The following is an 18348-nucleotide window of genomic DNA, read 5'->3' on the forward strand; positions in this document are numbered from 1 at the left end:
CCTCCCAGGAGCATCACGTGACGTCTCCTCAAGCAATAGCGTCACCCACTCAGAGAGCGATCAGCACTCAGCCCTGCCCCCCCAACTACAACTACAAACCCAGTGCGGTTAGTCGGGAAGAACCAGTCTTCTCAGTCTGGGCTGTGAACCCAAAAGCTTCATCTGCCCTCGTCCTGACAGCTGCTGATCAACAGGTGACCGTTTGTGTCCGAATTCCTTCCCTACATAGTACGTTCGCCATTTCCTAGCGAATCAATTCAAAACAATTCCAAAATCCAGAGCCCTAGAAATTTCCCAGAAGTCTCTGCGAAAAACCAGTGTGCGGCAATGCTCGCTCGATGAATAGAGACCACAATGCACTGCGTCGGAACATTTCTTTATGGCCAAGACATTTTTTTTTTTAAGATTTTCAATTGTTTTGTTCCGGAAAAGTTATTTGTTTTGGTGTGAAAAAAAAGTTTTTAGATGATTTTTACGAATCTCATTTTTGATAATAATTTTCATAATTGTATTAATCATTTTAATAATAATTTTTAATAATTTAATATGTCATTTTTATGTCCCTTTTTGATGTTATATTATATAGATTATTTGTGAATGTCGTTTTTGCTGCCACAGATAAATGAAACTTCCCCATTGTGGGATTAATAAAGTTTTTTTTTTTTTTGTGGGATTAATAAAGTCATCTATCTAATGTGAAATCGATGACGTAATATCCGTCGTTTAAGTAGTGAGCATGGTGTCCGAATTGCTTTTAAAATTCAAATTCAGTTTCAAAACCGCATCAAATTATTTGGAGCAGTTTCTGGTGAAATAAATTTGACATTTAATAATCTATTAATATCTGGAAAATGTTTCAATCATAAGAGTAGATTTTTAAAAATTAAACCATTATTTAATACATTTCATAAAGAGACCTGTTCATATTTTAAATCACTGATATATGTGAAAAACAAAAATTCCACAAAACTGTCTATTTTTATTAAAGTTCACATGTTGCATGGCAATGACTAGTATTGTAGACTACAATTCTAATTCAATTTCATTGTATGTATGTGAATGTGTGTCATCTTTTGAAGTTCTAATTAAACTTTTTTTTTTAATTCAGGGCACTACACAGAGCCACACTATATAGAACTTTTAGTAGTTAGGGCGGCGATTCGGACCTATACTTTAAAGCCATTAAGATGATTTCAGAGGCGTTTTCATAAACCCACCAGGATGCTGGTTCTGCTCCGGATGCCTTTATTCAGTTTGGAACACATAAAAGGTCAGACTGACAGAAGCACATCCGATGGATTCACTGACCTGCAGTGGAACCCAGCCTGGACTGTTAGGAGAAACGGATTTGACACGATTACAGGCAGACAAAGACCACAGTTCATCTTTATGCAGAAACGGATGAAACGGGAACGTCTTTCCTCCAAACACATCGCTGAACTCGATGAAGAAAAATTCACTGGAAACATGAAGATCAACGCATGCAGCTCCTGTTTTCTGCATACAAACCAGCTGGAACTGAACCCTGCAGGCAAAGTGCAGCTGATGGAGTTCAATGAAACCGGACTGATGGAGCTTTATAATTAACCGCAAAGCTAACAAAAAGGTCTGTTTTCTGTGTACCGCCTCGATGTTCGCTTTTGCAATGTTTTACTTCAACATGTAAATTAAATAGAAACGACTTGCTGAGCAAAAACCATCGATTTCTTTGTCCTTCATGGGTGCTGCAGCAAACCCTGCAGCCGCTTCACTTTCCTCGCTGTTCTTGGAATGTTGGCGCTTAGCTGTCGGCGCCGTCGTTTCACGAAACCTCATCCTCTTCAGTAACTTTTCCACTTTAAAGAGGCTTCCAGGAGTTCAGGGGTTCAGGGTGGGAAAGTCTGCTCGTCCGGTTTTCAGCCACAGCTCAGCCAGAATCCTGCACATCCTGGGTACCTGTGCCCTCAGGTAACCAGGATGTGCCTGTACCCACAGCTCCACCTCTGACATGCCTGCACTGGCTTTGTAGACCTGACCGTAGATCGCAGGCCATGAAGTCCTGTTCCTCTGGAGAGGTTTAGCGGATCGTGGAGAAGCGTTCCTACAAAAGGAACTTGATCGTCTTCTGAAAACAAGTCGCACTGAGATCTGAAAGCAGCTTTCCCATGAGACACTGCAGCTCTTTTCAGACCTCAGGATCACAGATTCATCCCCAGCTGGAGGTCCACAGACCTGACAAATCTGTAAGAAACACCTGAAGCTACCATCTCTGTAAAAAAGCCTCCAAGGACGGGATGAGAAGAACATTGTAAAAGAAAAAGGTCAAAAGCCTGTTGACAAACTTCAACGAAGGGAAAAACTTTGTAGATAAATCTGGCATTGACTTCACTGCTCCGCCTTCTGCTGCTTCATCGTGGTCTCCAGGTGGAGCTGAGGTCAAACATTCTTACATTCAGGAGGAACCTTCTTCAAAAGACTATAAAAAAAAAACAACCTAAAGATCCTCACAAAGGTTATTCTCTGCAGAAAGGCCATTGTCCAGAAACACCACCGATTAAAAAGCAGCAGGAGTGTACCTGACATCTGGACAGGGGTTGGTCCAGAAGACCTCTCACTGCTGCACCCATTCAGTAGGTGTGGGGACTAAAGCTCCAGTTTCCATCGGCACATCGCATCTGTTTGTATTCTGTAACAGCTGGGATAGGCTCCAGCCACCATGGTGTCCGTACACTGGATCCAGCGGGTTCTGGTGAAGGGTGGGTGGGTGGATGGATGGGTCCATGTATCGGTGCCATGCGGGAGCTGTCCCACAGCGTTCAGCTTCTGTCTCCAGCTTGGGCCTTCGGACACCACTCGGTCTCTGGATACAGGAGGCAGTGGACTGACATGAACCTGAGGAGGAGGAGAGTCAGAGAAAGACGTGTTCACAAGCGTCCGGCAAACGTCACAGCAGTACAACACAAAGCCTTCTCCTCCTGGTCGGATGCTGAGGGTAGCAGCTGCCTGAAGTCCCCTAAACCGGTTTGAATTTGAAAACCATCTGGATCCGGCTGCCTCCACCACTTTGACGGGGTTTTTCCCCACATGTCCAATCCCCTGCTTCTGCTACTGTGGAGGACAGCGGCTCTCCTCCTGAAAGGCGGAGCTTTGGATCGTTTCTCTGGATCTTTGATCTGAAGCGTTTCCAGCGTGCTGGAACGTTCTCTTCCACGCCGCGACCTCTTTTTCTGCTGCAACGTCCGCATGATGACATCAGTGATCCAAGACGCCTGCAAGGAAGACTTGAGGGACTTTGTGTTTTAGTTACTGTACAATCAATGAAAACATAGACAGGTATCAGGTTTTTCTTCTGTTCCCTCGGGTACCAAGAAGCTCCGCCCCTTCATGAGAGGGCCTCATGATGGACTTTCACATCATGCCTGGCTCAGAGTGAGGAGCAGCAAGAAGGCTTTGCATAGCGTTTGCATTCACCTTGTTGGGTCCTCAGACAGCGAGAAGCCTCCGATGCCGACCACATTTCTTCTGTTCTCAAAGCCTCCATAACTCAGAGTCACCTGAGGAAAAACCAGGTCAGTGAGGAACGTGACAGCGGCGCATCAGCAGGTATCTGGAGTCTAGAGGGACGTCCTTAGACGCTTCAGGGGACGTCAGCATAATCTACGCTCCATATGTTCCCAGGCTGCAGACTGGTACCGGTTAGTGGGACAGTCACTACCCAACCTGGATTCTCTCCACCACATCCGACTCGTTCTTGCTGCATGTCAAGGCGCTCATTCACATTTTTAAAAATCCACCCGCCACTTTCTAGAAGCCGCTGCAGCGACCGATAAAACCGAAACCTCCGAGTTGTTAAAGTTCACAAAAAGCAAAGCAAACAGAAGACTTCAACTTCAAGAGAAACGTGCGTTTGACAAAAACCAGGAATATTTCCTCCAAATATGGTTTTATTGTGACAGCCGTTTCCACAGACCATAATAGTAGAATATTCAACAACCGGCCGTCTACGAGGATGCTGCTAATAAAGTTGTTCAAATGCTGATGATTACATTTATAAGTACTAGTTTTAGTGACGTTCTCTGTATTTACCCTGAAAGTCAGACGAGGCTGAAGTTGGCGTCTGATTCTTTAGCTTCTACTGTGACAGTTATGGGTTAAGAGAAACTCTAGATCCCGTTTTAATGGTTCCTGCAGGAAATCTAGAGGATGAGGATCAACTTTACCCTCAAAAGACATTGGACAGACGGGTCTGTGAAAACATGGTTCCTTCCAGGAAGGTTGGTATATTCTATCCATGCACAAGCTTCTAGATCTTTCTTTAGGTCTTCTCATTTGGCAGATTTAAATGTTAGTTACACTCCCCATCAACTCCTCTAGAAATAAAAGAATGCTCTCAAACGTAGAGTTTGAGCATTTACATCTCGGCAAAGAAGAGTCCAAATCTGCCGACTGATCAGCCAAAACCTCAGACCTGCGCCCGAAGCCCACCAGCTGCTGACGCTGTGACGGCTGATGACTCTTCGCCTTCCTGAAGCTCCCAGCTGCTTCGTTTACGTCAATCAGACTGAAACTAGAACTTATCTCTGGAACAGCACCATACTTTAATTTATGCACCTTTGTACGGTTTAGACGTCTTCTGTAATTTATATCTAAGAATTCTGTGCAGTTGATGGAGAACACGCCGTTAATCTTCTTTTAATTGAACAGCATGAAACCTTTTCCAGATGAGTGAATAAGCTGCCGTTAGAGCAGCGGTTCCTGTCAGCCCGTACTGTGGAACGTTAGTGATGTGGTCTTTCAGTAAACCAGCCGTTTATGGTTGGGTAGCCGGCGTCTAACCTGATCCAGCGCGGTGTCAACAGGTAGCTTCTGCAGGTTCTCCAGGTGAGAGTGGAACAGGTGTGTATGCGTCAAGCGGACCTCCAGCAGCGCCTCTATGATGTAACCGATGGTGCAGTCATCTGGAAGTCGGATCTTCTCTGCGGTGCTGATGAAATTCCCCAGACTGAAAGCACACCACAAAGCCCCACTGTGACGGTTTCCACAAACATGTGGCCTCAGTCCAAACGCATGGGTGGATGCATGTGGGGTGGGTTGGGTTGCACTATGCAGCGCTCTATATAGGGTGTTCTCCATGTTCTAGTTCTGTCTGAATCTACATTTCCAAAATCCAGGACCCTAGAAATTAATTTCCCAGAAGTCTTTGCAAAAAAAACAGAGTCCATGGATGCTCACTAGATCGGCGAATATAGACCACAATGGCAGAACAATGTATTTTTTTACTAAACCATCAGCGTTTTTATCATCAGAAGACAGTGGATTCATAAATAATCATTACAAAACGCTCATTAGATTTTAGATTTGTGAAATCGATGACATCATAGTCGCAGTTTTTAAAATAGGTGAGCGTTTTGTCCGAATTGCTTTTTTAAGTTCCAGGACACTACTTAGTGCTGCACCATCTAGTTTTTTAGTAGTTAGGGGGGGGAATTCGGACACAGCCGGTGTCTCTTCAGAGGGCTGGCATCAAGCTACCCCCAGAGGGCGCTCTCTCTCCCCCTCTCTCTGTGTGTCACGGGGTGGGGGGGGGCAGAAAGCATCACTTCTAACTGCACCCAGAACAGAATCCAGGCAACTGGAAGATTGAAACAGTTGACCCACCTGGCCCAGGGGCTCATTTTCAGGGCCAAACCTCGGCTGATGCAGAACCCCGCCCCGCCTGTGGCAAACCAGAACTTGACAGAAACCTGAAACCAGAAAAGAGTGTGTGTTTGAATGTAGGTCACGTCTGGATGCTTTCCACCTTCTCTGCAGGCACAGGTTTGGGTGGAGGTCCTCGTCTCTAAAGACGTCCGCTCGTCATCTCATCTCTGCAAAAATGTCCAATTCTGAGGAATTTTCTGGAGAACTTCAGTTTTTCTTCAACGTTATATTTACAGGATTGTTTTCCTCTTTCAGAGACTTTCCATCATTGAAGAACGATGACAAAGATCTGCAGGATCTGATCCTCCCCAAAGTAGAACCACAAAAATACTTTCCTCTAATGGTGTAAATGATCAATCTGTCAATAATTACCATGAAATTTTAGCTTTACATTTTTTAAAATAACTTTTGCTTTAAAAAAATAAAGAAAATTTAAAGCAAAAAATGACAACAATTCTGGTTAAAGACGTCAACCATTAAAACCTTAACAAATGAGTAAAGTTCAAATTGTGATTTCAGAATTTACTTTGGTGAAATCAAGACAAAAAAAACAGATAAATGTACTTTTCTGAGGGAAATAAATCAAAACATGAAAAAGTTTTAAAGGGTTTATATGATGCTACTGTTAAGCCTTTCACAGTAAACTCGTTACAGATCATTTTCCTATCAGGAAGTAAGACGACTTGATCTCTGAGGCTCCGCCTTTCTCCTTGTGGGTGCCGCCCATTTCATGACATCATCCTAGAGTCGGCCTCAGCTGCGTTTCTCCCAAAAAACAAACATCTTAACTTTTCCAAAGATGGACGTTCATACTGTTCATATAAGATAAAAGCGTTTTGCTGATAGCTCCACAGAGAAAGTGGGCGTGTCTGTTAGCCTGGGGGCGGAGCTGGCAGCGCAGACTCTTCCTGGAAGGGGCGGTTCCTCACTTTGTGATGTCAAAATGTGAGAACCCGCTCGTTTTCATGGATTGGGAGGGGCTGGGGCCCAGAGAGCAGGTTTGTAGAGGAATACTCAGAAATGAATGGATCAAAATACCACTTTGGGGTTGTTTTTAGTGAGGAATTAACATTATAAAACACTGAGGAGCTCACAAAGATGATTTTGAGTGATATAGACCCCTTAAGATAAGCCTTAGTGTGAATCAATCTATGTTGGACATATAGTTTCTTTCTTTTCTTTGAATATGTAATGAGGCGGTGTTTTCTGTGTCTTATAGTTATTCTGATGTCCTTCTAACTCTTTAGCTTCCTCAGAGATAAATCAGTGTTGTGTTGAGGATGTCAGTTATGTAACTGTAGGAAAACCTCGTCACTTCCAGGTCCAAAGTGTTGGGATAAAGAAACCTGCTCCTTTTTCTAGAGACTGTACTGCAAGCCAACTGACCGATCCATCACTCTTCACCCTCTCTGCGGCCTCTATGGTGTGATCCAGGCTGGGCCGTCCCAGGTAGACGTCCTGGCTGTGGTGGTAGGAGGACAGCAGGCGCAGCAGGCTGGGCAGGATCACATAGTTGTCGTCGTCCACGTGGCAGAACCATCTGCAACACACAAACCCCCACAGGGATGGGACCCTCTGCCGTCCCTCTGAGAGCCTCCCGCCGTCGGTCAGAGCGTCACTCACTTCCTCTGGGACTCGATGAACTTGTCGTACTCCACAGACATCTTGCAGCACAGAGCCTGGCGGGTGTGAGCGGCGGAGCAGTTGGTGTTGATGAGGTTCACTCCTGAGGCAGAAGACGTCTCCGTTCAGAAACAGGCAGACGGATCATGGAAGTATGGAGAGATGTTAACGCCACCACATTGCACACAAAACTTTCTAAGTTACAAATGAAAAATTCAATATTTGCTTTTTTTTTGCTTTCCACAGTATTTTTGTGTTTGTAAAATGTTTTTGCATGCTTTGTGTCTCATCTCGCTCAATTCTTATCTTTAATTTAACTAAGTTTCCGTTTAACGTGACAAAGCAACAAAAAAAAAAGAAGAAAAAGACAGTTTTTGAAAGCAAACATTAAAAAAATATTTGGAAAAAAAAAAGTTTTTGAAAGCAAATATATTATGTTTTCATTTGCAACTTAGAAAGTTTTGTGTGCAATGTGGTGGCTTAAATGTCACTCCATATCGACGTGTTTATACAAATGTACACCTTGTAGATTTGGTTTGTAGATTCATTCCCCACTATGGTCACAGTAAAATCTCTCCAACACAAGAGGTTTTCAGCTCTGTTAGCTCAGCTGCTGGACAGGACAAGTAAAACAAAAAACGTCTCCATCTAATGTTCATCAGACTAAAACCTGTTTAACTCCTTTTCTCTTGTTGCATTTCTGTATAACAACACATTTTTGTGTGAATGTGGAGCAGGCAGGGACTGCAAAGCCTCAGGTTTGTGGATGCAGAGGCTCTGGTCTGCAGGCCTCACAGCGCTCAGTCCGGCCTCTAGCAGCGATTAAAGCCGCTGGTTTCCTGCCTGCAGAACCGGATGATCAGCCACTACAGACCAAAAGCAAGCCGATCCTGCCCATATGTGAAGACAAACACTGCAGCAGAGTGATACACTGGGGAGGAGGGAGTGTGATGGTATGGTGCACGATCATCCTTGGGGGTCACTGGCTGTAGAAAATATGGATCCCCGCATTTTTGCAGATTGTCAAGCATAAAAATAAACTCAGAAACGTCTGTACGACTCACCAAAGAAATGAGCGACCAAACGCAAACGACTGCTTTTTCTGACAGCTGTACGTTTGCAACAGCGGACGGCATATGAGGGGAAAACCGAGGCGAAACAAGGAAACGTGCAAAAACAAAAGGCAGCATTTGATCGGAGAGTTTCCCAGAAAAAAGAAGATCTGCTCCTCTGATGGAGCCACGAAACTTCTGCCTCATTTCTCCAACAGTCCCCGTCCATCTGGGAAACCTTTGAGCTCCAACACCATGAGACGCCCCCAACTTCGTGCGACTTCCCTCCCCGACCTGCTTCTCCCAGACTCAACACACGGTTGTGGTTCTAAGGTCAGAGCGGAGAACCCAAGCGAAGAACCGGAGAGAAATGTGGCAACCGGAGCGAGCAGGAGCAGTTATCAGCAGTGACAGGACGGACGAAAGCTTCACTGGTTCTTACCTGTCCTCTGTTGCAGGTCTTTGTCGTCCCCATCGCTGAATATGAAGGTCTGAAACACAGAGACTCTGTCAGAGCTGAACCCACAGCTGCAGGAGCCTGAAGGGAGAGCCGGGTTCAGGCTCAGCATCATGGTGAAGGGTCAGTCTGGTAGAGCTGGGCTCAAACTGTTGATCCGGGTCATCAAAACAACCCAGAGCTTCACTTGTTAGCCCCCGACAGCTCTGCTGTTCCATCAGGCGTGTTGTCGTGGAAACACAGAGGTCCAACAGTCCACGACCACTTTGAGGGCGGGAGAGCGTAAACAAAGGCATGATGGGAAATGAGCATGGGCTTACTCTGAGGCAACAGTGAATTTCTGATGAGCTACTGCTGCTCTGCAGAAACTACGTCCTAGAAAACGACACGATCCTGATTAAAAACCACTGGGAACACTTTGAAAACAGATCAGAAGATGATCGGAGAGGAACTTGAAGGGAGGAACCACAGCGCTGTCAGGCTTATGAGGACCAAGGGTCGGCGACCTTTACCAGTCATAGAGCCGTTTGGATCCGTTTCCCACAGAAAGTAAACACAGGGAGCAGAAACAGGCTTTGGAAAACCCAGAGTTTCCAATGAACGGCATCATTTCACTGGTTTTTGAAGTTCATAGAGAAATGTTCGTTTGGGTTTCGATCAGAACTATTCCCACAAAACTAGCAAACGTGGTCATTAACTAGTAGTTCATCCGCTTCTCCAGTAGATTTTTGTCAACAAACACCTGTTTTTCTCATCTGATCAGGATGTTTTTGGGCTAAAGCTGCATGCTTATTCTGGGATGTCTCGCCACATTTGAGACTTTGTTGTTTGCTAATTCCTCATTACTTTATATTTAAAGTCGTTGAAAGCAAACAAATCTGCCCGGGTGCCAATAAACAGAACTTCAATTTCCTCCAGGTTCTCCATCGTTGTCCTGTTTTTAAAATCATTTTTCTGTACTTTCATGTTTATTGCTCACAGACCGTAGTCGTCAGCATAGAGGAGCCGCTCCAGGGACGAGCATCTCGCCTGGTTCCGACCCGCTCACAAAAATACAACAGCTGGTGGACAGACGACCCAGAAAGGTTCTGCATGATGAGGCTTTGATTACTTCTCATTCAACATGTCCCGTCTTTTTAGAAGAACTTTCCATCCCATAATAGACTCTGGTCCGCATTCACAGCTCAGACTCCCCCTTTTCCCAACTGCCCCTGGCTGTGTGAGGAAAAATTCCACACAGTGGGCGTGCCTCAACATGTTTGACCCCGCCCACGTCGAGGCACGCCTCGGTCGGCAGACTCCTCCCTCTTCCGTCCTGCTCGGTGTCGGGACGTGTCAAACATGCACGGCTTCTCAGGAAGCGTAAGCAGATTGAGACTACTTGGGTTAAAGGCTGCAGGATTTACCTCAAACCACTCGGTCCACCGGACCGGTCCAAGGTTCTGGTTGTGAAGACCATGAAGGACTTGGAGAAGTGTTTGTTTACGGACGTCTGAACCAACATGCAGTTTTAAATCAAAGAGTTAAATATTATTTCATGAAATAAGACGCCTGGATTCATCACATTTTGACCTCAGCTTTCAGCTGCAGAAGGATACAGACTAGGCCTGCACAATATACCGCAAATTTATCGTTATCGCAATATCAAGCAGTGCAATATCCATATCGCAAAAGTCAGCAAAAATCGCAATAAATTGTTACCTTAAATGTGCTAAAACAATCCTATGGCAGCTTGAAACATTTAACGAATCAAATAAATCCATTTATGCATTTGACCAATTGGATGGACCCTTTCCGATGTTGACCAATAAGATGAGCCCTTTCATGTTAGATGTTTGCCTCCTACGTCAACGAAGGTCATTTGGAGTATCATTTTTTTAAACTGTTGCAATGAGATGGTAATGATGTTCTTGGTTGTTTTGCCATTTGTTTATATACCCCAAATTATATCGTTATCGCAATATTGATCACTAATATCGCACATCGCAAGTTTTGCTCATATCATGCAGCCCTAATACAGACCTTAATCTAATGTCTGCAGACATCACAGCGAAGAGAACTATAAACTCTGTTTAAACCCAGAAGAACAGCTGTTAATTTCTAATTTTACTTCACGGATTCATGATTTTTCCTAATGTAACATCATTTTGCACATATTTTAACTTTTGATACTTGATCAATTTTTGCTATGAAAATTTCTGAAACAGTGTTATGTCTATTTTACTGCTATAGTATTATTATTAATCATGACTAAGTAACATAATCTGCATATAATTTAGATAACTGATCTGCATTTGCCATGTTGATTTTTTACATAATAATCTAAGTAATTCATCTTTGTCATGTGATTATTGATGTTTCAGGATTCTTAATTCTGTTTGATAAAATTATAAACTGGATAATAATGAATCATATAATAAAATGGTTACGGTAGAACAGGGGTGGATTATAGAAGTTCACTTACTTCCACTCCCTTTCCAGCAATATTTATTAATATGTCTAATTATCCTAAGTTTGTTTCGTCATTGTATGAATGTATAACTGATGATTGTAATGTTTTTGTGTATTATTTTTATGTGATTGCTTGAAATAAACCATTTCAAGCTTGAAATAAACCATTTCAAGCAATCACCCAGTAATCATTGGGCTACCTTTTCTGTTGTTTTTTTTTAACCCTAAAGCACCTGAATGAAAACAAAAACCTCTTGGGTGAAGCAGTGTGGTGCTGGCGGCGGTGACCGAGCGTCTGCAGCTCACCTGCTCCTTTGCTCGCGACACCCAGGTCTGGATCAGCAGCTCCAGTCTGGACTTGTGGTACTTTCTAGTGGTCTTTACTGCAATGAAAATGTCCTTCAGCTCCAGCTTATCCAGCGGCCTGGATCTGGGAAAAGGGCCCGTCTTTGCGGCCTGGGTCGGTTTAGCCCTGACGAGTTCTCCTTCATTCACTGAGCCTCCACTGAGCTTTAAGGGTGAAGGTCTTTTTCCAGGGCTGTAAGCTCCAGCTGAGACCTCGGCAGGCCGCGACTGGCCGGGTCTGACCTGGGGTCGAGGCTGAGGCCGGTCCACCTGCGGGGGGGGCTGGAGCGCCGGGATGAGCAGGAGGAGGAGACAGCAGAGCGCCACCGACAGCAGGAAGCAGAGTTTGCTGACGCCCACAGAGGCTGTGTGCATCCTGACCGGACTGGGTTTGTTCCTCAGCCTCCGGGCCTGCAGCCATGTCCGCCCCCACCAGCCAGAATCGTCATCATGGCAGCCAGAACCCCACACCTGCAGAGACATCTCCCATCAGCTCTGTCTTAGAGCAGCAATCACTTACTTCAATGGTGTTCCACAAGAGCCTCTTAAAAATGAACAGTCTGGCAGAATGAACACAGCAAAAGCCGCAAATGCAACTCTGTGCTTGTGTTCTGATGAGGTACAAACACTACAGTCAAGCAGAACTGAACCCGTTTGGATCAGCGTTTTACTCTGAGCCTGACTTTAGAAAAGGTCCGTATCTGTTAAAGCAGCGGTCCGGTCCGTGGGTCACTTGGTACCGGGCCACACAGAAATAATAAATAAAGTACATGGCTTTCGTTTATTTATTTCGGAATCTGAAAGATGTTTTATTTTGAAAAATTGCCCGATTCTCTGTTCAATCCTTCTGTTACTGGTGACGCAGGCCAAGGCGCTCGTCTGGGTCACGTGATGAGATACCGCTAAAATAAAACCCAGGAGCTAGCAAAATTAGTAGAAAACAAACGTTTTTGGAAAGTTTCTCCAGCCAGGAGACAGAAGAGGAGCCTTCCACTTCCAAAAAAAAAAGAAAGCTAACAATCCACAACTTAGAAGAGAATTTCTAATGAACTCCTGTCGCTCTGCAGAAACTATGTCCTAGAAAACATCACAGAATTTTTGTCTTTTTCCTAAAAAGCAGCATAAGGATCACTAAAACACCAGGGGAAACACTGTAACACTAGATCAAAAGATGATGAGAGTGGGACTTTAAACTCAACAAATAAATGGTGAATAATAGAATTACAAACTGCTCCAAGGAGGAATCCATTTGTGGATTTGATGCCTCAATCCACTAAGATCAACCCAGATTACTTTCAGGTTCTGAAGCAATAAAACGGAATCAGCACGCTGGAAGACCAGAAGGTCTTTAAAGTAGCCATGGCCCTTTTCCCTGATCAGTAACAAATAATATAAACAGATCACCATTTATGTATTCCTTCTCTGACTGTAAGATACTTTCCAAAAGAGGAAACAAAGCTGCTACCGACTGATGTACCTACACAACGTAAGCTGTAGTTCATCACGCAGAGTCTTTGTAATAGTCGAAAAGCTGAAGACATGTGGAGTTGTTGGTCAAACACAGAAGAGGAAGTGTGATGGTATGGGGTTGTTTGCTGGACCCAGGGCTGGTGACTCGTTCAAAGTGAAAGGTGGCCTGAACCAACAGCTTCCACAACAGTTCTGCAGCTGATGATGCCAATGTGCATCAAACCACTGAGAGCAAAAACACGCGGGTTCAATTCTGGTGACCGTGGATCAGAAGTTCATGACCCAACAACCGATGTGACACACAGAGAACCAGAAGCTCTTTGTCAGTAGGCGGTAAAACCTCCGGGATAACTTTAGACTGGACACAGAGTCAGACCCTGAAGACCCAAACACCGCCCCTGACCTGTCCTGACCGACGATCCGGAGCTCAGACCCACCGCGCGCGGACTTCAGGCTCGTGCCATCCCCGTCAATGACGTCCACGTCCACAGGACGATGTCGGACGGCTTGAAACGAATCTTCTGTTCGTTCTCGGGACTGCGGTCCACGGAGCCCCCCCACCTCAGCACGAACGGACCTCCGTCTTTGGAAACAGGAGCGGGGGGTGGGGGTGGGTGTCTGTGTTGAATCCACTCAACTCGTTGGAAACATTCTAAAATCTCGCCAACTTCATCTAAAAGTTTCCAGGAAGCTGCAATCTGTATATCCGCCTGGTACTTTCAGAATAAGAGCCCCGCGGCGAGCGCAAGACAGACTGACTCCTCCCCCCTGGCGTTTCAAACAGGAAGTGCCCTCACATTCCTTTTTTTTTTTGTTTTTTTTTTTTATTGAACACAATAAAAACAACACCAGGAGCCTGTTTCAGAAAGGAGGTTAAGTGTAAACTCTGAGTGCGTTAACCCTGAAATCAGGGAAACCCTGGGTTTTCCGTTTCAGAATGGGAGGTTTGTTAAACCAGAGAAAGCAGAGTAAGTCAAACCCGTTTCTGAAAGAGGGGTAACTTATACTCGGAGTCAGTGTCCATGGTTACTTATGCTGTGAACCTAACCTGGTCGGGAGCAGGTTTTATTCTCTAAACTCAAGGTTTCTGCCGGTCCCCTCCCCTTTTTAAAGACGAAGGGGTATTTTTCGCTTTAACCTTCATTGCCCAAATGTCCGTCACACAGAGACAAGTGACAAGAATGGCTTGTCCTTTTTTGGAGGACCCAATAGACGAGGAGGCTGCATTAATTCGTAGAGAATTACATTTACGTCGTACGAGGATTTTGAGACCTAGACTCGATTTTTTGTCATTTCCCCATACGTTTTTGTTTGAGCGTTACCGTTTTTCGTTGCAGTCAATTACATATATACAATGAAAACAACATTAGGTCTTGCTATGTAGATGTTTCATATGTCAAATATTGTCAACAAAGCCTACATCCATGACATGCTCATATTTGACCTGATTGAATTATGTTTTTATACTTCATTTTTAGCTGCTGCCATGTTCTTTTAATTCCTGCAGGATTGCATCTACATGAAAATGAAATCAGGGACATTGAATTAGATTAATGTAACAATTACTTTTTGGAAACACAATTTGCTAGCACTGCTTACTTTCTTAATCCCACATACACCTATACCACTCGATCAATACAAGGGTAGACAAAAGTTTACTTTTAAAAACACAATTCTGTAGCAGCCCATGCAGTGTCTCATGTTCATGCATTTACTACTGCAGTTACGGTAGTGGGACTGTAGGGGGCATGTGTTCTGCTGTGCAAGATTTATAATAAAGAGACCTGTGGAGTGAACAGACGTGTGTGTCTGAGCGCCATAATTTCATTCACATCTACCGACACCGAACCCTGTGAGGCCGGCTACAATTACATGTATTAATATTAAACTGACCAACGTTTGCAAGAGGGGAAAGTTAACAAAAAAGTCCTCTAAACATTACTGACGTTAAATGCATTTTCCCCCCAGATTGGTTCTGTATACTATGCAGCATTTCATGCATTTACACCAGGAATAACACTTCAAAAGTACACCTAAATATCGCCATTTTTTTATTTCACACCTTACGCTATTTAGAAAGTTATTACAGCCAATATTTTATAACAATGATTTAAATGCAAACTTGCGCATTAACTGGAGCAGCTATGTTTTCCCACGCTAACTGTCTCTGTTTTGCAGATGCAGCGGTGTTGCTTTTCTTCTGGAATATGTGCTCATGTTCACTGTAATTCTGCAGCAGCACGTCAAGTTCAGCTGGCGAAAAATACGCAGACCTCTTTTTTTCCACGGTTGCCATGGTGACTCGTGATATCTGCGCTCCATTGATAATGCCTTCTTATAGTCGCGGTGCGCACGCTAAACTCCGAATCAGTCCACTCAGAATTGATTGACCTAACTCGGATCAGCTTCTCTGAAACAGAAAACTCAGAGTTGTTAATCTCTCGATTGACCAACTCAGAGTTCAAGTTTAACCTCAGAGTTGGTTGAACCTCCTTTCTGAAACAGGCCCCAGAACATTTACATAAAATTCACAAAATATGGTGAATACAAGAAAGAATACCGCAATTTGAAAGGATTCAAAAAAAGGACAAAAAAGTCTGATCAGCATGCATACATGAGCCTGTCCATATTCATAATCATAGAGAAATTAGGGAAAACGGGGGAAAATTCAGGGGGATAAAACAGATGAATAAACTGTCTCAGATTCTGGGAATGTCACTCAGGATTTCATAAACTGTTATGGCTTTAGGTGAATTGATTAATTTGATGGATTTTAAGTCTAAATTGACCTCATTGTTAAAGAAGGTAAAGTTAGGGTGACATTTCTGTAACCTCTTTTTTTGTATAGAAAACTTGGCTAAACATAACACAGTGTTGATACATACATTATTGACATTGTTGTGTAGTGACAGGCCAAAGATTATTACTTATTTTGAAAAGAAGTCCATAATGAATGGGAATTTATTTTTTAACCATTTGTAAACATCCAACCAGAACATTTGTACAACATCACACAGGAATAAAATGTGTTCGGTGTCCTCAACAGCAGTTTGGCAGAAGGAACAGCTGTTGTCATCAATGTTGAAACATAATCTAAGTCATTCTCTGGAGGGAAAAATATCATTCATAATTTTAAAGTGTGTTTCTGTAACTTTTGAGGGAATAGAAAGTTTCATGAAATCGGTTCTTAATTTAGTGACAACATTTTGTTCAAATGTCTGCAGTGTATTGTTTTTGTTCTGTCGTCCAGGAAAAAACCTTTTACAGGGCTGATCAAAGAGTTAATACATTGTTTGTCCATAAAAGGGCAACTTTCAATTGACAATGTGGCTAACTGTGGTTTTATCATTACATGTGTCATTGTGTTCCTTGTTATAAGATTATATTTAAGATATAAATATATAGATATATATATATAGATACAGAACAATTTATAAGATTGTATTAGAAATACAAATTCTCCAGGAAGAGAATTACCTACTTTTAAGAATTCTGAAATAGGACGATTGAATTTATGTCTTAAACAAAATTGCTCATAATCTAATAAATTGCCCTCCGTATCCATCAGATCAGACACTTTCCCTTAAAGCGGATGAAAATGAGAAGCTGAACTACGTGGATGAACTCAGAGATGCAATCGTTCATTGATGCTAAGTGTCTGCTGATTCTAGAAAGCCAAACAAATGTCAGCAAATACTCCAGCAGGAAACTCCAAAGGATGTTAAAAAAGAGGAAAAAAACAGAAGAAGAACGACAAAGAGAAGAAAGTGAAGAATAAAAAGTCAAAGAGCCTAAAGAAAAACCTGAGAAGAGGTCCTCTATCGCAAAGTTTTTTTTTCAACTTCAAGACATAAATGGAGAGAACTTGAAGGAGGCTGGAGGTCGTCTGGACATTAATAGTTGGGTTGTCATGGTTACAGGGGGATAGGGTTTCAAACTATTAGGGTCACACAGGCAGGAGTGTTTTTAGAAAACCTCTAAATCAGGGCTGCTCGATCCTGGTCCTTGGGCCTGTGTTTTTGCTTCCAGTGCCTTCCTTCCTTCCTTCTTGCTGCTAATTTGCTGACTCAGGTGTTTCCATGTTCTGACTGACTCAGCACACCTGGTCCAGGTACCAGCAGGGAGGGCTGACGCAGGCGGGGTGGTAGATCTGGAGCACCAGGATTTGGCAGCCAAAGTCAACATTTTTTCTTAATTAGTATTATAAGTTTGCTCTTAAAGAAAACAAGGAGACCTGTTCTTTAAAACACAATAAAAACTCTGAAAATATTTCCAAATCTGTTCATGTGACTGATCTAAATGTTAATCATAACATTAATATTAATATTAATTAATAGGACCCAGCAGGAATAGCAGAGGACCCAATGGGGACTATGTATATATGAATAAGATAAGATAAGACTTTATTTATAAGCATTTCTTTTGTCTGCAGCAGCAAAAAAAGACATCCAATTAGAAAAGTGACATTCAAAATAGCAAAAGTAACATTCAAGCAACTAACCTTCAGGTTTAACAGTAATAATACACATATTTAAATACATTCATTCATTCATCTTCTTCACTTTATCCCTTACGGCACATGTGTCAAACTCAAGGCCTGGGGGCCAAATGTGGCCCTCCATGTCATTTTATGTGGCCCTCGAGAGCATAAAAGTTTCTAATTTCTTAAAATAAAAATTGGTGTGTATTTATTCATATCTAGGGGGAATCGCACTTGAAATATCGGATTGGGCAACTATACTTTGGACTTAAACACTGTCCATATAACCTAACCTGACAGAATCAAATTTAAAAGGATTTATGCTGCAGTAGCAAGCAACCATCTGTTTTTTTATGCAACTGCAATTGTCACTTTAAAAAGTTATAATAAATAAATAACGTGTTATTTAACATTAAGGAGTAGTTACGTTTATTTTTCAAGTTTTTTCTGGCCCTTTGAAGACAGCCACTATGCTAATGTGGCCCTCGGTGAAAATGAGTTTGACACCCCTGCCTTACGGGGTCACGGGGCTGCTGGAGCCTATCCCGACCACTTACGGACGAAGGTAGGGGACACCCTGGACAGGTCACCAGTCTGTGGCAGGGCCACAATCACACACCCATTCACTCTCCCACCTATGGACAATTTAGAGTTGCCAATTGACCTATGAAGGAAGCCGGAGACCCTGGAGAGAACCCACACATGCACGGACGGGGAGAACATGCAAACTCCCCACAGAAAGGCCCCCCATTGATGCTCTGGTTCAGGTCCACCAGCCGGGACTTGAACTG

The 18348-nt window shown here is 43.3% G+C and overlaps 1 protein-coding gene across 3 annotated transcripts; it reads right to left on the bottom strand.

Annotated features, from left to right (window-relative positions):
- Positions 1-1228: 1228 nt before the first annotated feature.
- Positions 1229-13871, bottom strand: rfng (RFNG O-fucosylpeptide 3-beta-N-acetylglucosaminyltransferase). Of its 3 annotated transcripts, none has more exons than XM_011488538.4 (9): positions 13481-13871; positions 11569-12078; positions 8797-8845; positions 7303-7405; positions 7066-7219; positions 5638-5723; positions 4816-4981; positions 3451-3533; positions 1229-2871 (listed from the first exon to the last, which is right to left on the bottom strand). In XM_011488538.4, the coding sequence occupies exons 2-9, from the start codon at positions 11980-11982 to the stop codon at positions 2796-2798; spliced, it is 1131 nt and encodes a 376-aa protein (XP_011486840.1). In that variant the 5' UTR covers positions 11983-12078; positions 13481-13871; the 3' UTR covers positions 1229-2795. The 3 variants fall into 3 exon arrangements, with proteins under 3 accessions (XP_011486840.1, XP_004080777.1, XP_078793709.1); XM_004080729.5 differs by having other exon boundaries at positions 13515-13803; XM_078937583.1 differs by having other exon boundaries at positions 13491-13770.
- Positions 13872-18348: the final 4477 nt, after the last annotated feature.

The sequence above is a fragment of the Oryzias latipes genome, chromosome 19 (genome assembly GCF_053564925.1).
Source record: "Oryzias latipes strain Hd-rR chromosome 19, Olatipes_Hd-rR_3.1".
Taxonomy (NCBI): Eukaryota; Metazoa; Chordata; class Actinopteri; order Beloniformes; family Adrianichthyidae; genus Oryzias; species Oryzias latipes.